Source organism: Electrona antarctica (genome assembly GCF_951216825.1).
Source record: "Electrona antarctica genome assembly, chromosome: 9".
NCBI lineage: Eukaryota > Metazoa > Chordata > Actinopteri > Myctophiformes > Myctophidae > Electrona > Electrona antarctica.
The window spans coordinates 30,172,587-30,196,200 of NC_136790.1; the positions used below are offsets into that span (position 1 = coordinate 30,172,587).

Here is a 23,614-nt window from a genome sequence, read left to right on the forward strand (position 1 = left end):
AACATGTGTTGGCTGCCCCAGAGGACATGGAAGGCACAATTAGCAGGGCTCTCTCACCTTATCAGGGTTGAGGTCACCAGGGCATTGAGGTCAAGGGTTATTCTGGGTACTGTCTGGCCTTTGTGGCTGTTAACGTGGAGATAGATCGAGCAGCGGACAAAGCACTCGGCCCCAATGCTTCAATCAAAGTCTAGACTTCTGGTCAAATATGACTCTACTACAAGTGAAAGCACTCAAAGTTGCACTCGAGTTAGTACTGGAGTGCAAAGAACATGCTTTGATATTCAAAAGTACATTTCTTTTGTAAAATACATGTATTTTTATTGTCAAGGCATTGCTGTTAAAATGTATACATTTTCCAAAGAAATTCAAATATTTTTCAGACATTTCTAAAAACAACAAAGAAGGTCGATCTACAAGCTCACAACGCATCGCATCATGGTGCGTTGTGAGGATGTAGATCTGTTTTCACTATATTTGAAACAGGACGTATTCATAATGTACCTTTTCCCCTTCCTAGAAATGTAGACAGTGGAGTCCAAAGTACAATATCTGTCTTGATAATGTTTTGGAGTGGAAATAATAATACATAAAATAAAATAAAATAAAAATACTGAAGTAAAGTAAAGATACTATAAACTAAAGTACTTACAGTATTCAAGTAAATGTACCGGTACTGTCCACCGCTATTCTAGGAATGGATGAATAGGAGGGCTGATGTAACCAGTACTGCTGGAGTTGTTTATTTATAAAGTGTTCTTGGACTATATGGCATAACTACGCTGAAATATGTATCAAGAATGTTATTATTTAGTTTGAAATGTTGATATATCATTATCAACACCTGATTCTTTATAAACATGGTTTTATATCTACTCTATGTTCAAGCTATTGAAAGTTACTAAACTAACTAAATCTCTTTGGCTTTGTGAATTACCATGGTAAAATCGGTTTATTGTATAACCTGACAATCCAACTGCATGCTATTAATAGTTATTTCAGTGACTGAAATTGAGGATAACAGGAGATGGAGAATATTTGTTTTATAAACACAAATCATAATAATAATAAATATGTATTTATTTCTACACTATAAAATATATAACCTTATATAACATGTATATAGTAACATGTTGGATTATTATGGCACACGTATTCTTTGTCATTTGATAACAGCATGATTTATACTTTACATGCTTCATTTTACACTTTTTATTCCGCAGTCTGTCATGAATATGTTTGCTCAGATGAATATTAAACAATTTTCAATATAGCATTCAAGGTTTATGTCGGGAGGGGAAAAAAAGTTTAATAATTGCCCCTGACTTTGATGAGGGAAAGGACAGGCAACCGGGTGCGGACTAACGCCAAGCAAGCTCCAGCAGAAATCTGGAACCCATAAAGCCTCAGACATCTCCTGGAGAATTAGACACAGCTCTCCTCATTGGCGGAGCGGGCCACTTACCCCCTTCCTCCACCATCCACTAGCTAGCGCACACTTCCTGCTTCCCTGTCTGGCTCTGACCAAGTCACACCCAACGGAACTGCGTTCAGCCAATGGAAGCAGCACGCAGGCCCTTGCGTTACTGGACTAGTATAAAATGGGAGGAGGTGGACCAGCCCGTCAGAAGGTTTGTTGATGTTCTGACTGCCAGATTGAGATGGGAATGTGAAGGTGACACCTTTCAACAAGGAAATCCAGTCTAATGGAGTTTCAACGGCCGTAACTTGAGAAAGACCGTTCTTTTTTTTTTTGCTTAGGAGGAAGAGAAAAAATTTTTAGTCTAGCTTGTGAACACCATCTTCACTGGAAGTGTCAGCGCACAAGCGAAAGGGACGAAATCAAGGAGTAATAGCATACTGTCTTTGTAGGGAAAGGCAGTAGGACTTCAGTAGGGCGCTGCAATGCGAGAGGAGGTGTCCTGCACCAACTCTCCCGAAGGAGGTCTTGGAGCCAGTGAAGAAGAAATGGACAGGGGGTCTAAGAAGAACCTCCAAGGCCAAGGGGGGAATCGAAAGCGGGTTCCGTATCCCAAGAAGGACGGCCTCAGTCGGCCAGAGGAGACAGGAGCTGCAAGCCCCAACAGTCTGCTTCCATCTGGGCCAAAGAGGGTGAAGAAAAGCCCCACGACAGTGGTCTCGACAGTGGTCTCGACGCTAGGCCCTGGGCCGGAACAGCCCTTCGAGGACCTGCACACTCAGCGCGTCATTGCCAACGTGAGGGAGCGTCAACGTACTCAGTCTTTGAATGACGCGTTTGCCTCCCTACGTAAGATCATCCCCACACTGCCTTCGGACAAGCTAAGCAAGATCCAGATCCTCAAACTGGCATCGCGCTACATTGACTTCCTCTACCAGGTGCTGCAGAGTGACGAGATGGATGCCAAGCTGGCCAGCTGCAACTACCTAGCCCATGAAAGACTGAGCTATGCCTTCTCCGTCTGGAGGATGGAGGGTGCCTGGGCAATGTCCGCCAGCCACTAGGGTCCCTGTTAACCTCTCTCCTCTAACCCCCTGCTGTCCTCATTCCTCTAAACCCACTGTCTCTACCTATAGACCTATTTCACAACTCGTAAACACACATTTAGATCCTCTCGCTTTCCAGCTTTAACACTTACATCTCAAGCCTTGCCATGCATGGCTCCTCTCGCTCTGTGTATATGCTACCCATTCTCCATTCTATGATAATAGTGTTCATTATCAACATCAGTGGAACTATTTCTGCAGCTATACCTGTTCACCCTTTACCCTTGTTCCCCTCCATCTCTACATCATTCTCTTTATTTCTTGCCGTACAATTTAGCCCAATGCAACAAGCTGGTCCTGTGCATTCCCTCAGGTATGGGCACACCAACACGCCGTATAAACATGACAAACACACTCACTCATACACGTGTGCAACTGTGCACACACCTCTGTTTTACCCATGCACTTGTCACTGTGAGTGTGTTACCTATAGGCACTTGTCAGTGCATACAGTCACTATGTACAGTAGCGTGTTATGTTACACATTATTATTATTTCAGCTTGTAAAAACAAAAGAAAGTATTAATATAATATACAAACCACAGCGAAAATAAAACAATATACAATATACGTTAAAAAAGAGTAAATAACAAATATCATAAAGATTTGTGCATTGTTGCTAATAGTAGTAATGTAATATAATGGCCTCAAACGTTAGCAAGGATGCGGCAACTTGTATATGCAGGGAATTTATGATTAATGTTTATACAATTTTGTTTTTAAATCCAAACATTGTGTGCTTCGAGAGATAAGTATTCTGTATGTTATAAAGTGTTTGATTATAACACAGTCCCCCCTGGTTCGTTGGCACCACAACGACTAAATTATTGGTTTTATAGTTACAATCCTCAACGAATTGGGACATTCTTTTTAGTTTTGCATTTATGTACAAACTAATAGATTATACAAAGTAGGCATACTTTATCCACGAAAAACTCTTCTGAAACATTTTAGTTTAAAAAGTGGTTTTGTATATTGATTTGACTTTGGTGCTTTTAGTGCAAATTTCAACGCGTAACTTAAAAAGTTACAAATAAAACAAAAAATGTGAACTGTCAGAACCCCAATAAAAAACATTGAAAAACAACAACAACAACAAAAACTACCCATTTGTCGTACGATTCATTTTGGTTAAAATATTGAATCAACCAAATTAATTAAAGAGCATATTTGGTTGCTTTTTAAACACGTTATAGCGATATAAAGTAGCAGTTCCACATCGTTGTCTAAAGTGAATGAACAACACATTCAACATTATGCCAGCCAAGTTAACCTCGGTGCTTGGCAGACATATTATGTACGACTGGATGCCATTAAAAGACAACCACTTGTTTTTTAACGTGATGGATGTTGGGTAGGGCCTATTATCTCAACAAACACATAAACACACACAGTGTCTTGGACAGGTATAAAAAACAGCAGAGGGAAACCAAGGGAAAAGGAAAAGCATCTCTCTCTCTCTCTCTCTCTCTCTCTCTCTCTCTCTCTCTCTCTCTCCCTCTCTCCCTCTCTCCCTCCCCTGCAGCCTTGCCCTTTCTCCTCAGGATCTCTTGTATCCAGTGTCGTGCAATCAGGCCCCGGCAGGGCCCAGACAAGCAGGAACCTTTAGATTGGAAACAGTTGTGAGGCATTAGGAAGGTGTGTGTGTGTGTATGTGTGTGTGTGTGTGTGTGTGTGTGTGTGTGTGTGTGTGTGTGTGTGTGTGTGTGTGTGTGTGTGTGTGTGTGTGTATGTGTGTGTGTGTGTGTGTGTGTGTGTGTGTGTGTGTGTGTGTGTGTGTGTGTGTGTGTGTGTGTGTGTGTGTGTGTGCGCGTGTGTGTGTGTGCACACGCACATACGTGTGTGTGTGTGTGTGTGTGTGTGTGTGTGTGTGTGTGTGTGCCAGGGGGGCATGGGGGTTGTGACCACGTATGTCAGCATATGTGTGTGTGCAAGTGTGTTTATATTTGTGTGTGTGTGTGTGTGTGTGTGTGTGTGTGTGTGTGTGTGTGTGTGTGTTAGTGTACATGCGCACACACCAGTACTCGTGTGTACCTGCGTGCGCATAGGCATGTTCACGTGGATGCATGTGTGTCCATGTGTGTGTGTTTACACGTGTACATATAAGTAAAAGGGAATGCACGTGCAGATGTCGTTTTCAAAGATAGTATCTCACGCGTTCATATCCTGGACTCGGTTTTTCAAAACATACATTCTTGAATGCCCATGGTGGCTCGTAACGCCTTGGAGCACAGATAAAACTGGAACTTAGAAAGATCAATTAAAAAAAGAAGACTGGTGAAATCCAGTCAAAGACAGTAGATAGGATGGAGAGCAAAAGGTAGTAATATAAAGGACAAGTATGAAGCGTTACTACAGAGAGTGGAGGAGGAGTGTTCAGGTCTAAGGTGAATCTGCATGTCTGGGGAGAAGAGGAAATGCAGAGCTTTAGATGAAATATCACCACGAACACCTGCAAACATGAATGGACACTGACACACATTCAGACATCTGCAAACTAGTAAGCACACACACACATGCACGCGCGCACACAGCACCACACACACACACACGCATGCACGCACGCACGCACGCATGCACGCATGCACGCATGCACGCACACGCATGCACGCACGCACACACGACTGTAAGCATATACATACACATAGACTTGAGGGCAAATGCCATATGCTTGTGCACACATAACTACACACTGTGTGTGCAGCTGTGAACCAAGATGAATCAAAGATTACAGAAGCATGTGCAGGTAGAGTATGTAACATAAGATTATAATCAACTACACATTCAGAATTAGTCAACTACACATTCATAACTAGTCAACTACACATTCACAACTAGTCAACTACACATTCACAACTAGTCAACTACACATTCACAACTAGTCAACTACACATTCACAACTAGTCAACTACACATTCACAACTAGTCAACTACACATTCACACATAAAGTACGTGCATGTGGACACATTTACTTGAGTACTGTACTTAAGAACGTTTTTTTGGATAGTTGTACTTTGAGTATTTGTAGTTTTTGTTAGTTATGACTTGCATTTCACTATTTCAAAGACATATTGTACTATTTTCACTCCACTACATTTCAAGGAACGGAAAAAGTACCTTATGAATGAACCCCTTAAAGGACAACTTTAGTTTTTTTCAACCAAGGTTCATGTTTTAGGTTGTTATTAGAGAAAGTAAAAGATGAGATTTTTTTTTATTTGCTGCTTTCTTTCGTTTTAGGGATTTTAGCTCTTTTTGACAGGGGGGCGGGGGCATTCGAGCATGTGGCTAAATATGTACTTTTTTACAAAATTTGATGGTGATTTTTTTTTTATTATTTACCATAGTCCTAATAAACCCCAGGAAATTACATCTGGCGACAGAAGATCACAGGATCTACTGAATGTGAAGGTAGCCTACTGGGGGAAGGCTTATATGTGTATAGGCTCAATATGTCAGTTTGTCACATTCAATAGATCCTGTGATCTTTTGTGGCCAGATGTAATTTCTTGGGATCAAGTAGGACTATAGTAAGTAATAAAAAAAGAAATCGCCATAACATTTTGTAAAACAATACATATTTAGCCCCATGCTCGAATGCCCCGCCCCCTGTCAAAAACTGCTAAAATCCCTAAAACGAAAGAAAGCATCAAATGAAAGAAAATTAACACTCATCTTTTTGTTTCTCTAATAACAACCTTGGTTGAAAAAAACTAAAGTTGTCCTTTAAGCTCTATTTCAAAAGTTGTGAAAATAGCAGATCTATAAGCTCACAACGTGTAACGGTGCTTTGCATTGTGAGCTAGTAGATATGCTATTTTCACTATTTTTGATATTGTTTTTTTATTCCTGGAAAATCTTTTAAATGTTCTTGTGAACATTTCTAAATGTCAATACAGCAATGCATTGATATTAAGTAGAAAATGTACGTTAGAATCTTTACTTTTTAAATGCATGTACCTTTGAATACCCCAGCAAATATACTCCAGTTCTTTAACTCAAGTACACATTTGACAGAGCATCTTCCACTTGTTGTCGAGTCAAATTTGACCAGGATTATCGATACTTTGACTCAAGTAGTGAGTCAAAGTCCACCACTTGGTCCAGCGCTGATATTTACTGCAGTCTCCAGACACACACATGCAGCAGCAGCCTGCCATGTGCACCGTCCAGGTGTTACAGTACTATTAAAGCCACGCCGCCTTTTGCTGTAGACTTTGAAGATTCCAGTGCTGTGAATAGAAACCCAAGGCCCTCGCTCTCCCTTTACATGTGGAGGGGAAGCATCCTTGCGTGTGTGTGTGTGTGTGTGTGTGTGTGTGTGTGTGTGTGTGTGTGTGTGTGTGTGTGTGTGTGTGTGTGTGCGTGTGTGTGTGTGTGTGTGTGTGTGTGCGTGTGTGTGTGTGTGTGTGTGTGTGTGTGTGTGTGCGTGTGTGTGTGTACGGGTGTGTGTGTGTGCATGCATGTGCGGGTATGTTTGCGTTTGTGTGCACGCGTGTGTGTGTGTGTGTGTGTGTTTGCGCTTGTGCTTGTGATTTCTGATTTGATGCTGTTTGTGGAAAGATAGCTATAGAGCACAATCAAGTATATGTACATGTATATGTACAGTATGTATGGATAGAACACAAATGCACACGTGTGTTTAGTTCAGCCAGTATTTAGGGTGTGTGGGTGTTTGGCTCAGTGTGCACTTCAATTTATAGCGTGAGAGAGGCTGCTGCTCTGTTTTAGCTGGCAATAACAATACACTCTATTCTGTTTATCCTCCAATCAAAATGCCTGTCACTGCCGCTCTTTTCTCTGCTGCAAACCTAAGGCTCTGATGTGTGTGTGTGTGTGTGTGTGTGTGTGTGTGTGTGTGTGTGTGTGTGTGTGTGTGTGTGTGCGTGTGTGTGTGTGCGCGCACGCGCGTGTGTGTGTGTGTGTGTGTGTGTGTGTGTGTGTGTGCGTGTGTGTGTGTGTGTGTGCGTGTGTGTGCGCGCACGCGTGTGTGTGTGTGTGTGTGTGTGTGTGTGTGTGTGTGTGTGTGTGTGTGTGTGTGTGTGTGTGTGTGTGTGTGAGCGTGCGTGCGTGTGTGCGCGTGTGTTTGTGTGTGTGTGTGTGTGGTAGTTTTGACCGACCAGCTGTTGGATGCTCTGCTCTGCATATTAAACTTCCAGCTTTAATTTTGGCCTGATCTAGGACCAGATGTAAGGTCCTTTGTGGCCAATCTATAGTTTAAACGCCTTGCATGAAATAGGCCCTTTCCAGAAGTAGTGGGCTTCTGAAACTCATCTTTATTTTTAGACGGTCAAACTTTAATCTGCAGCAAATGCAGGTGGTGTGCGTGCGTGCGTGTGTGTGTGTGTGTGTGTGTGTGTGTGCGAGCCGCGTGCATGCGTGCGTGGCACTGCGTGTGTGCGTGCATGCGTGCGTGCGTGTGTGTGTGTGTGTGTGTGTGTGTGTGCACGGCCGCGCATGTGTGTGTGTGTGTTACACAGCTGGAGTGATAGAGAGCCACGGAAGAATAATTTCTGGTTTGACACGTAGGCAGGAGAATTGAAACAGGAAGCGCTGGATGATTAAAACAGCGTTTGGACTCGGATGCGTCCCTGTATAAAATATGGTGCAAATAATGATGTCCTTATCTTTCACAATCCCCTAGCTTAATGTCATCAGTGTTCAATCGATCACTAGTTACACCATGTCAAATAAGTAACAGGCCATACGAAAGGTCAAATGAGCACAAAATGAATGCATTCGAGAGATTATTATGCGTATTATCACGTTAAAGCAATGTTAGGGTTTACAACTCACAGTTCAAATCATTTTGTGTTATCAGGAGGGTGGAAAGATTTGTCATTCTTTACTTGAGCAAGATGTGAGGGCATTCGTTAGATGGTATGACACTGTCCAAGACTTTCTTGACTCCCGTCTACTAGAAATGTCTCTCTCTCTCTCTCTCTCTCTCTCTTTTGATTGATTGATTGAAATATTTATTAACAGTTTGCAGAATTACAGCACATTTCAAGCACAAACTCAATACAAAGACTGTTAACTGTGAGTGGACAACCCAATTAAGCATTACACTTGTTTACAAGAGGTTCCACCTTGTTCAATTCATCAAAACATTTAGAGACGTACAAATAGACACTTCACTTCTATATAGAAGTGTCTCTCTCCCTCTCTCTCTCTCTCTCTGTCAGCATGGAAAGGCAAACTGTAATTAGGGACAATTCAGAATGCTCCAGATGAAATGTTTACTTGTTAAAACAAGAGAGGAAGCAGAAGTTAAGGAGTTGTGTGTGTTTTTCTACTTGCATTACACAAAAGACTGCTGTGCCAGTGACACAAACACTTTTATGTTCTTCATGTAGTAGGCCTACTATATTATATATGGGGTAAAAACTTGACTTGAAATACTGTATTTTTAAACATACACATTAAAATATTTGTATTAAATGTGAAATGTGTCTTCATTGAGAGAGCCAGGATTTGCTGTTAACCGTTTTGTCTCTATGCTTCTCCTTTTCCTAGAAAACTGACAAAAGAACCATTCTGTGTCTCCCTGATACAGAAATATGTTCCTGACTGACCCAAAATGCCTCAACAGAGATCCCCTTTTCATCTAAGAATGTCTCGTCTTCTCTTTTGTCTCCAAGTGGACTGGACTAAATGTGCTTTTTAAAGGACAGACGTCGAGGTGCATCTTCGCAGCTCAACTGCAACAATTTTCAGTCTTTTGAATATTCCCAAGTATGAACATTTCCAAGTATGAAAAAAACACAAGAAGAGCCAACAGCCGGTCTGAGGAGACAATGAAACCAAATATCTGTTGGTTGGGATTCCTCGGATAATTAATACCGTGATAGCAACCATTTCAAATGGGACGATGACTCCCTGCCAGAGGAACATTATGATGAATAATGATAATGGCACAGCGATTGATGGGTGGTCACAGCCAATGAATGTTTACAGCTAAGATGCTAATAAGCTAATCGCTCCCGGCTCTTAACCCCACCCCATCCCCATTTTGTGGGTAAAAGGGAAGAGCGTGAGAAACATGATGAAAAAGTTTCTGCTTTTGTACTGTAGTACAGCTTCCTCTGTATTTTCTATTTAACGTGACTCTGTGTGGTGTGAATTTGCATTATGCATCACATTCGGCTTTACATCATGGAAAATATTCAAGGGGAGATTTCTGTGTGAATGATAAGCCACTGATGTCAGACCACCCACTATTCCACTTTGTGTTTTTATTCCTAGGATACCATTGAATGAAGTTATAGATTATAGATTTCTAAGACATCAAACATTGTATTGCGGTAAGTGAATCGAGTTCAGTTCTGCTGTTAGTGAATATAGAAAATGGTACTTTAGAATTCAAGAAAGGCTGATTAATAATCTATGTTGAGTAGGCCTATTTCATCCAGCATTGTTTTGACCTTTGCAAAGTTTATGCTGTGACATGTTCTCAGTGAATGGAAAATGCATTTAAAACCGTAGAACATTCTTTGTAAATTGAGCCAAAATTCTCATGAAGTGGTTACCGCTACAGCATAGGGAAAAAAACATCTTATCCATAAATAGTCTAATTGCTGGTTGATCGCGTTTCTTTTGTATTGTGACATCTGCTTTTCATTATTTTCATTATGTCAGCTCCTGTGGATAATAAAATGTTTTGATGATTTTTTTTTGAGTGCGATATCTCGATAATGTCAGACTTTGCATTCAGTAGCAATTATGAAGTGCGCGATACACACAGAGAAATTAATACACACAAATGTAATTCTCACTTATGAAATGAACGTAACGAATGTAGTACTGTACACCAATTAGGTGAATATAATTTCCCTTTATTAAGGAAAATTTGTTTTAAGACAAAAATAGTAGAAAAGACAAAAGGATGACATGAAACAAAGTTATGTACACTGTACAGAAAGACTAACAGACCAGTCATGGAGAATGAGATGTGTACGTGTCTTTGTAACTTGACTTGGCCTGTTAGTAGTTTTCATTAAGATCCAGTTTACTAAGGCTACCTTCACACAGGTTGGTCAGCATAATCATTTAAGGCACATGGGTTGGTCTTTAACTACAGCATTTACAGGGTTAATTGTCGAGAACAAAATACAGAAAGTATACAAAATGATTTAAGATAAAAAGACATAAGGTCAACTCGTCATGAATGTTCCTCTGATAAAACTCATTAATAAGAAATTAATGTTCAACTAAACAACAGCGACAGACTGTCACATGAGGTGTGGAAATACAATAACTCACTATTGGTCAATGGCAATATGCAGCCATTGCATTGACATTTTGTACGTTGTTTTTTTTGTCTGTCTTCAAAGCACCACAATGCACAGGAATTAAGAAATACCAAAATTATTTTAAAGGTTTTCGTAGCACCGTCAGTTTTGTGTAAAACATGCAAACAGCCAGCACTTCAAAGACAACATTTTTGAACAGGGATCAATTTAGATTTAGAGAATGTTAGTGAAAAGTGAAGTTGTTTATACATGTACATCCTTCTGTGCCTTTGGTGATATTCAACTGTTAGCATTGAAAAAACAATCACAATCTTTAGAAAGTCTTTGAAGTTATTTAAGCCATGCCAGTCCATGGCTAGCATATTGTTCTCATAAGCTTTGGTTGCTCTCAACCTGTGTCCAATTGCACTGTACGCATATGCAACTACCTCAATGTTATTACTCCATGTTAAAAAGTCACTGTTTGGTCCAGGGAAGGAAAAAAACATCCCTGATGTTGACTGTAGAAATAGTAAGGCACAAGATTAATTATCACTTGTTGCGTGCGTACGTGTGTGTATAATTACATATCATTATTTTATAAAATACAGCAGGAATGCTAATCCACAGGTGGAAACACTGGTCCAACTAACCTAACATTATCAAAATAAGAATTTAAGACACAGGTCATTTATCTAAAATACAACCCTCTCTTACCTGAGGGTATCTGTTAAGTGCACTTGTTTGTCTCTGTGAATGTCAGAAGACCAAGAGATAAAGCTGTTCTTACTCAGAGTCGCTGTTCTGATTCCATTTCCAAGTCAGAGAACCATCCTCACTAAAGAGTAGTTCCTCATGTCCAAGTTGATGTGGAATGCGTAATCTGCACCTTCATTTATACAATCATCTATGTGTGGTGCTGTTACACACTGTGTATGTGGTTAGGCATCATGGTGCCTAAGCCCTATTTCTTACTTTGGCTATTCAAAAATAGCTCATCTACAAGCTCACACTGCATTGCAATGTGCACATTGTGAGCCTGTAGAGCTGCTATTAAAACAATAGGCCTATAATAGATTTTTATTTTATCTTGAAAAATTGTAAAATATTCTGACGATTTTCATCTATAATGACAGGCCTAAAATAGGGACGGCAGCATTATTGTTGTTCATCTGCATCTTCATGTATACAATCATCTCTGTGTGTATGCAAGACCTCATGGGTATTTGACCTGTTCCCTGCCTTGGTTGAAAGATTTGTTTGATTTGCATTTCCTATATATTTTTACCCCCCCGCTTCTGATACTCAAATGACTGAGGCATTAACAGATTACCAACGCTTTCCCTTTATAAAGGAACGCTGTTAAGACTGCTTTGTCTGCATGCATTCGTCCAAAAGGGAGTGATAATAACGACCATGGCGGTCGAAGGTTGTGCTACGTGAACTCCCTCAGGAGGTGAAGAAAGAAATAAATTCTTCTCAACATATAAAACAACATGAAACATACACAGTACTGTATGTGTCACTTCACCGTAGCTACACTCCTGCATGAGTGTTCAAAGAAAAAAATAAACTTACATGATGATGCATGTACAATAAACAACAAAGTAAAACGTTTACATATGCATATTCAAATGAGCTTAAAAAAAAAACACGAGCAAAAACGAGATGTTTTGTTGTCAACCCCTGAGGAAGCTCCAGGTGGAAGGTGGTCTTCTCTGTCGTATGAATGGAGCTTCTTCAGGTTCACATTTCAGACCGTACAGTGCAAAACAAAGAAAGAAAACTCAGTCTCTGATTCTTTTCTTTTTTTTTCTCCTTCATTGGCGTCTTGTCACATGCGGACATATGACATCATCAGAGTGGGACGTCATATGCGTCTTAAGTGGTGGTGGACATTATCTGTTCTTCTTCACGGACGTGTCCTGGGAGGACTATACTTCCTCTTTTCCGAGAGGTCGGCTCCAGCGAGCCGCGGTGAGCTTTGACCTTAACAAGGTTACAGCAGTGCAAGTGGTCTCAAACAGCTCTACTGGGACACATCTCTGAGGTGGCTCTGCGCAGAGCTGCGGAGCTGTGCTTCATCAAGTCTCTCCATGCTACGTCAAGTTGCTAACTCCCAATGGGTACAAACAAAGTGAGTGGCGGCCATGAATTTAAAATCCTTCAAGTCTGTTTCGGGGTTACATTACTTCTTTCTCTCCTTGCCTATAGTTCCCCAGACAATGTCCCATGCAGGGAAAATCACAGAGATGCATCATGGGAATATGAGTCCTTGGTCTCCTCAGTGTTTGTCAGTGGTCTGTTTGGTTGGAAGGCTTAGTGTGTGTCCAGTAGTAATGCAGTTGGAGGTGGCAATGTTTGTGTGAGGCTATGAATGAACTGGCCAAAAGGAGGAGCTGGTCCCAGTGATGATCCATTTGCATGGTGTGAGTGTGTGTGTGTGTGTGTGTGTGTGTGTGTGTGTGTGTGTGTGTGTGTGTGTGTGTGTGTGTGTGTGTGTGTGCGTGTGCGTGTGCGTGTGTGTGTGTGTGTGTGTGTGTGCGTGCATGCGTGCGTGCGTGTGTGCTTCAGAACAGCAAATTGGTTGAAGACATTTACTGTATCAGGAACTCTACAGGGATTCACCATCTTTTTCCATGAGTTCATTTGGATGTTTTCTTTCAAAAGAAAAAGGAAAGAAAGAAAAAAAAAAAAGACAAAGAACAATTTCAGCTTGTTTATATGAATAACATATTACACACACACACACACACACACAGTCACACACACACACACACACACACACACACACACACACGCACGCACGCACGCACACGCACACGCACGCACACGCACGCACACGCACGCACACACACGCACACACCATACGATTGTATTAGTTTCATAATGGAGGTGGTGGTTACCTGTCCGGGTTGTGGACCCCCATGGAGAGAGCAGCCAGAGCGCTGAGGGCCTCGCTGTCTGACTCCCGCCTCAGCCTCAGCCTCTGAGCGTGCAGGTAGGACACATCCACCATGGAGGCCAGCGGCTGGACGCTCTGCCAGTACTTACCTGCATAGAGAGAGTGTCATAGAGTCATGCTATCGCTTTCCAATGTTCTCATCCTTGACCTTAAGCCTGATTTATAATTATTCCTACGACGGTGTCCTACAACCCAAAAGTGTCACGTGTGCTCCTCTGTCCTTGGACTTTGTGTTTATTCGTTTTTGGACTTTTACTTGTATTCTTGTTCCGTTTCAGTGTTGTAATAATTTGTTGTTTTCCCCAGGCCAGTACATGTTATTTTGTTGGAATGTTCTGAACTTTAATGTTCTGTGCTTTCCTGTCTGCCTTGTTTGCTGTTACGTGCCTTGTCTCACCTCCCTGTATTATTGTAACCCTAGTCACCTGTGTTTCTGTTTGCCTGTTAACCTATCCCAGTGGTGAATGTCTGTTTCTACTTTTGAGTAGACTCAATGTGGATGCCCGGAGAAGTTGCATCATTCTTGCATATTTGCTGTGTCAAACCGCAGCAGGGAACCGCAGGGAACCACAGGGAACGTTATCAATGTGTTCAATTCATAAAGTGACATTTATGTTGTTAAAAATATATACTTTGATTAATAGGACGTAAAGTTAGGGTTACGTGGATGCAGGTTGTCGTCGGGGACTGGACGTGTGTGTGTGTGTGTGTGTGTGTGTGTGTGTGTGTGTGTGTGTGTGTGTGTGTGTGTGTGTGTGCGTGCTTGTGCGTGTTTGCGCAATAACGGATCGCTACACCTTTACCAACTTGTTTTGTAAAGTAGCGGCTAGCCTACTAAAGCCTACATTCATAAATAAACATGAAGGTTAACAGGAGTAGCCTTCTCAACTGTCTACACAAACACATACCACTTTTATCTGGCTCCAGATCAGAGGAGCTGCCTGTCAGGATTCCCAGTCCAGGTCTGTAGTACTACGAGCGTAAACTCTTCATGCGACATGCAACATTGTGCGCAGTGGCGTGCACAGACATTTAGAGGGGCAGGTGCTCAAGTTAAAAAAGGGCACCTTGTGCAGCGCGTGGAACCGGCCGGTTGCCTTAATCTATTTTGGGCGGGAACCCCTTTTGGTGTTAGCATTATGTTATGCTTTAGCTATTGAAAAATAGCAGATCTACAAGCTCGTAGCGCGCCACCGAGTGGCGCGCTACGAGCTTGTAGGTCTGCTATTTTTGAAGAAAAAAAAAAAAAAAAAAAAAAAGTTTTTTTTTTCTCCAAAAGGGCACATTGCCAAAAGGGCAGGGGGTGCTCTAGCACCCCCTAGTGTCTATCTGTGCACGCCACTGATTGTGCGAATGTATGATGCAACCCAATCGCCTCCATTCTCTCGTTATATATGCTGCACACTGCATTGTTCATGTGTGTAACCTTCAGCATATTTGATATAGGCCTATGATCGTCTGGTCATATTGCAATAAGGGCTTCTATATCTTCATTAGACCATCTGTCCACAGGGCATCTTTACGCATCCATCGCTGCGTAATAATGCCTTCTCTTTCCTTCTCGTGTGCCAAATACCAACTTCTTCATCCCACAATGGCACATTCATTTTGGAATACGCTTCTTTGATCAGGATTCGAATGAGCCTTCACACCTGCCAAACGAAGCGCACTTTCCGACAATACGCAGCAGGATTTGTTTTAATCGCAGTATAGCATGCTGGTGTGAATGTGACCTTTGTCCATACAGTATATATATGCCCCAGTGTGTTCAGTACTTTGTCAGTTCGTCGTCGTATATGATGTGGTCAGTTCTAGTTTGTCTTCTAGTCATTTTGAAGTTCCTTGTTATTTTCCCAGTCCTACACCTCCGTGTCCACACCGTGACAGTACAACCCAAAAGTAGCCGAAAATAGATCAGCTGTGTCGGGTGTCGGGTGGAAACCTCATATGTCCCAAAACGCAGCATCTGCTTTTTTTAATGCTATTGTGTGACGCTGTTAGTATGATCAATTAGGGGCATTCATTTATGAAGGAACAAAAAGTTGGACTATGGAGATAAGAGGCTTCTGCCCGACAGCATATAAATCGGGCGTGTATCTGAAAAGTGTCATTATTCCATGTCCATTATAGAAAAATATGACTTGGCTAGTGTTGTAGTTGTATGATCTGAATAGGAGCAAAGGTCTGGTAATAGTTGTGGCAAATACGTTGCCATGTCTGTGGTCATTGAACACAAGTTCTATGCATCACAACCGTCACAATGTATAATATTAAAACCCGCAATCTAAGCCGCCATGTTGATATGTTCAGCAGCCAACACTCAAACTTAATAATCTATTATTTGCCCCAAAGTCTTGTAGTTACGTGTGTCCTCTGACATGTGGCAAGAGGATCAGTCACTTACTCCAGTGTGTGTGTGTGTGTGTGTGTGTGTGTGTGTGTGTGTGTGTTTGTGTGTGTGTGTGTGTGTGTGTGTGTGTGTGTGTGTGTGTGTGTGTGTGTGTGTGTGTGTGTCTCTCTCTCGGCGCATGTGCGCCTTCTGTGTGTGTTCTCAGAATGCATCCTGCATATATTTCATCCCAGGCCTAAATTATGGGCTTAACATTCTTGTGGTTTTGCAAATATTTTTAATTAATCTAATTGGGTTGGGATAACATTTGTGTGCAATCAGGAGGGGATGTTGCGAAGGTCGTGTGCCAGAGACGTGTTTGAAGATAATTGGAGACAGGGCAGTAGTGTGTGTGTGTGTGTGTGTGTGTGTGTGTGTGTGTGTGTGTGTGTGTGTGTGTGTGTGTGTGTGTGTGTGTGTGTGTGTGTGTGTACGCCCATGCATGCATGTACTATGTATATATGTGTATGTACTGTATGTATGCTCTATGAGAAGTAAGTTCCAAGTCTTCATTTCACAGGACATCACACATTTACCGATTCCCATTTTGCAGCACAAAAAACATAAACAAATAAATATACTGTACTAGCGCTACACAAGTAGAGCAACGATGAAAATATCACACGTGTTTGTAAATGATGGGGCCCTTCCAGACTGGATGGGGGCAGACACTCTCACACTTCTGTGATGCTCCAAACCAGCGGTGGGCAACTTTGACAATGGAGAGGGCCACTATATTTCAACACTCACTCCCTAGGGCCATATATTACGGTCGTCGCAAAAATAGCCGATCTACAAGCTCAAAAGCGCGACGCGTTTTGAGCTTGTAGAGCGGCTATTTTTGCTATATTCGAATTGAAATCTTGAATTTTTGCAATTTTTTTAATCAGAATCCTGAAAATTTATATTTTTCATTTCAAATGCCTTTAATTATATTGTGTTGAAGCATTGAGCTACTCATTTAGACTGAAGTAATTAAAGCGGGTCATGTTTGCATGTTGTGGAATTGTAAACAGCTGAAACCAATATTATATCAGTATTCTGACATTAACCTGAGGGCCGCATTAAGTGAAGGTGGGGGCCGCATGTGGCCCCCGGGCCGCCAGTTGCCCACCCCTGCTCCAAACCATGCTTGCGATATGCTGCTTTCACTCCGAGCTTGAACATTTGAATGGGAAGCCTAAATCAGCGGTTGCCAAACTTTTCCATGCCAAGGACCAGAGGCTATTGCAAGGACCCCCTATTGCAAGGACCCCCTATTGCAAGGACCCCCTATTGCAAGGACCCCCTATTGCAAAATGACTTGATATTTGGACTATTTTTATTTTATTTTTCTGCCTGGAGGCTGTGGCCTTCACTTTGAAATCCTCTGGCCTAAATCAGCTGTAATATTATGTTGGAAAAAAGGGCAGTAAAAGAAGGGATGGAACACAAGAATGATATAATATGATATATAGGAGGTGACTGGTGGCTCAACAGAATGATATAATATGATATACAGGAGGTGACTGGTGGTTGGTGGCTCAACAGACCTCAAATATATAAGATGAGTGATGGAAGAATATTGGTAATAATAGTAATAATTGTAATTTTCAAATAAGCACAAGCTACATTACAATAATTCACTTTCTATGCCAGGTAATGTGTTTGTGTAATAGTCACAAAACACCCACAGAGGAAGTGCAAAACGAATAGACATAATGTTAAAAGGAATAGAGAAGAATTACATAATCATTCTATCATTTAGTGTTTAAATGCTATTTAAAAAAAGCATTGTAGCATGCACCAATTCAAAAAAGTCAAAACAAAGTAAGGCATAATGTGATATAGTAACTGTATTACCAATTCTTACAACATAATTGCTTTGTTACTCATACAAATAATGCATTGCCAAAATCACTGTGAAGAATGCTACTGTAATGTGAGACTGAGTGAGATGTTCAAGGGAGAAACACAAGTAGAGATATACTGTAGAAAGACTGGAGATGAAGAAAACAAGATTGAGCAAAACACTTCGGTGACATGACAATAACATAAAATCATACAGCATATTTATTGGTTGCGTTTAATGTGTGTAATTTCTTGGTGCTTATTGCACAGTGCATGTCATGTTGTATTCTGCACACTGCGCGTGTATAGTGCAGTCTGTACTGTTGATGTCTGTACTCACCTTGCACCTGAAGGACTCTCTGAAGGGAGTGCACAGCATTGGCACAGGGCCTCTGTTCTAGGACTGATGGGGACAGGGCTTCCACCTGAGAGACAAGGGTGGACTATTACACTACATACTAGAACACTAGATACTAGAACACTAGATACTAGAACACTAGATACTAGAACACTACATACTAGAACACTACATACTAGAACACTAGATACTAGAACACTACATACTAGAACACTACATACTAGAACACTAGAACACTCAGGTTTGCACTATTCCAGTACATACTAGAAGAACACTGTTTCCCAAACAGATGGCCGGGACCCTTTTGTGGGTCACGGACCAATTATTTTGGGTCACGACTCGAGTAAAAATCCCATTTTCTTTTCCTGCATTTCAAAAATATATATTTTTCAAAAGTTTATTTTTTTTATATATATTTTTTATATCATGTTATAAATGTTAAAACAAACAAACAAACAAACAAATCCAAGAAATTACACATGCGAAGTGTGAAAATAGCCGATCTACACGTTAAAAACGTGGCGCAAAGCGACACTTTGTGAGCTTGTAGATCTGCTACTTTCACTAGTTTGGGTCACGGGCAAACGTCTATTCTCTCTTTTGAGTCTCCACCTGAAAGGTTTGGGAACCAGTGTACCAGAAGAGCAGGATAGCACACACACATGTGTGCACACGCACGCATGTGCACACGCACGCATGCAACAACACAAACATGCAGAATGTAACTGTATGCGTAAATGTTGCTCCATCACTTGCTCCCCCTGCACACACACACACACACACACACACACACACACACACACACACACACACACACACGTGTCCAATAACGGTCCTCTTGCATGCAATCACATGCACGGGCATACGTGCAGTGCACGCATAGCAAACACCCCTCATACCTCCATGCCGAGCAGGGAACTGACACATGCTTCTGAGGCATCACAGATGGCAGTGAGGTCATGACCTCCCTCCAGAGCCAGAACCACCTTACCACCTGCCAGCAACATCAGCTGACGGGTCAGGAAGCCAAAGCCTGTCAGGACACACACACACACACACACACACACACACACACACACACACACACACACACACACACACACACACACACACACACACACACACACACACACACACACACACACACACACACACACACACACACACACACACGCACGCACGCACGCCCCACACACGCACACACACACACACACACACACACACACACACACACACACACACACACACACACACACACACACACACGCACACACGCACACACACACATAGTGTCATCAAAAAGACAAATGCAACTTAATTTGTGTGGAAAAACAAACACCTCTACCCATTTATGTTGATGTGAGTGTTTGTGTGCGTGCACGTGTGTCTGTGTGTGTTGAATTAGGAACACTTACACTTGGCTGAGACCCGGTATCCTCCCAGGGGGGCTGGATGCCCCTCTACAGCGTCGAAGCCAGCCGACACCAGCACAATGTCAGGACAGAACTCCTGGGCGATCGGCATCACCAGTGTCCTGTGCAGAGAAACCACATACCATAGATATAAATAAACAGTGTGTCTCAATAATGTCAATAATTCTCTATACATGTTTATGCCAGCGACTTCCCTTGAGAAGGTAAACAAACTACCGCCACATTTATGAAACATTCGGTTGCACTGCTGCGGTTCAATCGCATCCATGTGTGTGTGTGTGTGTGTGTGTGTGTGTGTGTGTGTGTGTGTGTGTGTGGGGGGGGGGGGGGGGGGGGGGGGGTTATGATATATCCCAATCAGTCATAGATCAGAAGCGTGTTCAGGGGTCTTTAGTTAAGATAAATGACGGTACCTTGTAAGGCATGGCAGAACACCCCCAGACATGGTTCTAGTCAGTCCTCATGGTTACATGTGAGGTAGAATACAATACAGTGGGCGCCTTGCCTTGGCACAGAGTGCACCATGCAGTGTAGCCAATTCAATCTGGATCGAAAGCATGATTCAGACGATGCTGTCCCGTGCTCAAATGAGCAGATATGAGGGAGTATAAAGATGTGCAGCCTCAACTTAAATGGTCTAAGCAGGGGTCAGAACCAGCTTGTGGGCCTCTAATAACACAAGGCCTGTCCTGGTCACATCTAATCAGGTCTGAAGGTACTTTGATATAGAAGCTGTATATATATATATATATGTATATATGTGTGTGTGTGTGTGTGTGTGTGTGTGTGTGTGTGTGTGTGTGTGTGTGTGTGTGTGTGTGCGCGTGTGTGCGTGTGTGTGTGTTTATCATTTTAAATTGGAAGATTTATTTTCGTTTTCACACGCAAAAATCTCTATAAATGGACAGTTTGGGTGTAAATCTGTAATCTGTAACTCTTCCTGTACACTACTATATATACTCTATATATAAAGGCTGAAACAAAAAGTAATTTTAGCAGGAGACAGACAGACAGACAACAGTGTTGTCTGTGTTACATAAAGGTGAGTGACACAGATAAATACAAATCAAGTTCAAGTTGCAGCCTTGACTGTGACGCCTGGCTGCATACTCCCCTGTACTCTATTGGGACCACTTCTCCCTCTCTTCTCTCCTCCTCCCCTGCTCTTCCTCTCCTCTCCTGCTGTCAGTGATTTAGCAAGCGTGCACGGCCCATGCCGCGTTTGATTCCCCCCACCCCCGCCCTCTCTCTCTCTCAGGGCGGCAGTTCAAAGGCGTTTGTGAGCCGCCTGGTTCCCATTAGGAGCTCGTCCCTCTTCTCACGTCACTGACAGCCAGCCATCTGGGATCCATTGGGCTTAATTACACCGCCTTTGGATTCCCTAACAATGCACCCCCCCCCCCCCACCTCTCCTCTCCTCTCCCTCCACACACAGCCTGGCCTATCAGCTTTTGCACACTCTCAGAAGTGCACAAACACACACACACCGTACGCATGCATCGGTGGGCTGAAATACACACACGCACCTATACGGTACAGTGTGCATTCCCATACGCACCTCTTGCACCAGTGTATGTCACATGACGCTTGTGTGTGAGTTGAGCTACTGGTGATTTTGGACTCAATCATATCTAATTCTGACCCCTTTGGTAATCCACTTTGCTCTTTCATTGCAGCACACGTGCGCATGCACACGTCCAACATGTACACGCTGGCGGCAGGAAGGCAGGCAGGCAGGCAGGCAGACAGGCAGACAGACAGACACGCGAGCACACACACACGCACACATGCACGCACACAAACGCACGCACGCACGCACGCACGCACGCACGCACGCACGCACGCACGCACGCACGCACGCACGCACGCACACACACACACACCATTTTGTGACACATAATCTCAGCTCAATGGAGTCCTCTTTTGACTATGCGACAATCCCACCATTCTCAACCACAATATTTCCCCTGTCACTAATACACACCCAAAAACACAGACATACATCATCAGCAGTCACACTCTGGTATAATTTTCTGTTCCCTTCCAAAGAGAGAGAGTCTGGAAACCCCTTTCTTTTAAGTCATGTAGTATGTGAAATGAAATATAGCATTGGCTCCAGATTAGTTGTGGTACTCATTGCATAAACAGGATTTTATGATGCATTAAATCTCGTCTGTACAGAATCGTATGCATCTATTGGCACTGAGGTATCAAGAGATTGGCAGCACTGAGACAATCCCAAATCAAAACCCTGAATTCCCGTGCTCTTTGTACAGGAACGCTTTCTGTGTCGGGTAAATACTGTACGATGTAATTTCTCTGAATAATTTGAATTGAATGCCATCGTTAGTAGGCACATTTCTCATAGGATATTGTACAGCACAGTACTATAATGTGGTAAAATGAGGAAGTCTTAGACTTCCCTGTTCACTGTTGGCCAAACCTGATGAGCCACGCCAGGAATGCCTGAATTATACCTGGTTGTGCGCCCATGCCGCGCACCACAAATAGCCGATTTACAGGTCACGTGTCTCAGCAATTCTATTTTTGGTGCGTGACTCCTGCATGCCGTATAACTCAGGCTTAACAAATGCTTCACGGCACAGGACAGGTCCGACCATTCAAAGCACCGCTAAACACTGCATGTAGTGTTACTGGTACCGCCTATTGGAGTCTTAAGATTTGTACGCGTTCGGAATAGCCCGTTAGCATCACTCCTTTTGACGCGAGGCCCACCCAGCGTGTGTACTGTATGCACCATTCAGACCTCACATACTGTTTAATCATCTGGTGGTGAGCCAGCGCTGCTGACAGAAACACTCAGAGTCCATTACACCCCACAGCAGACCTTCACCATATTCATTCATGGAAGTGGATTGAATGAAACGGGGGAAAGTGACGTTGTGTTGTGAGTGCAAAGGTGCACATTAGTCCAGTAGTCTACAGACTCCACACTTGAAAAAATAATTGCTGATGCCGGAGTTATGGATATCATAGTTGTGGCATACTTTATACATTTATAGCTCCACAGATGAGTGGAGAAAGAAGAGCACAGCGCATTATGAAACATGTCCAGTGGATGAAGTAGATAGACCACGGTAAGCAAGGTAACCTAGTGTGCGTAGTTGAGCAAACTAGTTGAGCACATCATTGACTTAATTTAGTGTGTTTATTCATTTGAATGTCAAAAATGAAAAATGGATGAACTATCTTATTATCATTTTCATGTGTCATCTACAGAAGGAAACTTAATCTAGGGAAGTGAAATCGGCATTCAAACACTATCAGTCTCCTTCCACGTAATCCAGTCTGGCAGTGTGCCGCGGGTTCGACTCCCGATCCCGACAGCCTTTACTGCATGTCTTCCCCCCATCTCTCTCCCCATTTCCTGTCAGCCTACTGTCTGTCCCTCCATAAAAAAATATAAAATAAAGGCGAAAGCCACAAAAAAAAACATTTAAAAAAAAAAGAAATATACTGAGTCATAGCAGACAGGCAAACATATTTGTACCTGAAAGCCGCCAGATACTCAGCATCACCCATGGGAGGATCCAAACCACCTGTCCAAGCTATGTTGACATTGAAGCCGTCACCTGCACCAGCACCAACCTAGAGAGAGAGAGAGTGAGAGTGAGAGAGACAGACAGACAAAGAGAGAGATTTCATTGGTATTCTTCTCATTGGTTTATTAAACGTGTATGTTTTTTAATAATGTAATGTATGTTCATGTCTCTACATCTCGGCCTTAGGCAATATCACACCGAGCCCTGTTGAAAGTTGGGCAACAGCACAGTAATGAAAGATTTGTGTCAAATGTTCACAAAATCAGCACCAGTGTTGCAAAAGTTACAGCAATTGAGGGACTGTGTTGCTTTTCGGCA

General features: G+C 42.4%; 2 protein-coding genes across 5 annotated transcripts in view; one reads left to right on the forward strand and one right to left on the reverse strand.

Moving 5' to 3' along the window:
- Positions 1-1,650: 1,650 nt before the first annotated feature.
- LOC306928885 (twist-related protein 2-like) lies at positions 1,651-10,199 on the forward strand. 2 transcript variants are annotated; one of them, XM_079509165.1, is made up of 2 exons: positions 1,651-2,839; positions 9,044-10,199. In XM_079509165.1, the coding sequence occupies exon 1, from the start codon at positions 1,906-1,908 to the stop codon at positions 2,482-2,484; it is 579 nt and encodes a 192-aa protein (XP_079365291.1). In that variant the 5' UTR covers positions 1,651-1,905; the 3' UTR covers positions 2,485-2,839; positions 9,044-10,199. The 2 variants fall into 2 exon arrangements, with proteins under 2 accessions (XP_079365291.1, XP_079365292.1); XM_079509166.1 differs by having other exon boundaries at positions 9,084-10,199.
- A 125-nt stretch (positions 10,200-10,324) lies between these two features.
- The window catches only part of LOC306928881 (histone deacetylase 7-like), a 65,909-nt gene continuing 52,619 nt past the window's right edge, over positions 10,325-23,614 (reverse strand). For all 3 annotated transcript variants that reach the window (XM_079509157.1, XM_079509156.1, XM_079509158.1), the window contains exons 20-25: positions 23,245-23,342; positions 19,716-19,834; positions 19,200-19,333; positions 18,283-18,367; positions 13,665-13,812; positions 10,325-13,418 (exon numbers count right to left, since the gene is read on the reverse strand). In XM_079509157.1, the coding sequence (XP_079365283.1) occupies positions 13,373-13,418; positions 13,665-13,812; positions 18,283-18,367; positions 19,200-19,333; positions 19,716-19,834; positions 23,245-23,342 (630 nt within the window). In that variant the 3' untranslated portion in view covers positions 10,325-13,372. The remainder of the gene's footprint in view (positions 13,419-13,664; positions 13,813-18,282; positions 18,368-19,199; positions 19,334-19,715; positions 19,835-23,244; positions 23,343-23,614) is intronic.

Bases quoted from the DNA above. Each gene is read 5' to 3' on its own strand.
- LOC306928885 (XM_079509165.1), top strand. From the start codon at position 1,906: ATGCGAGAGGAGGTGTCCTGCACCAACTCTCCCGAAGGAGGTCTTGGA.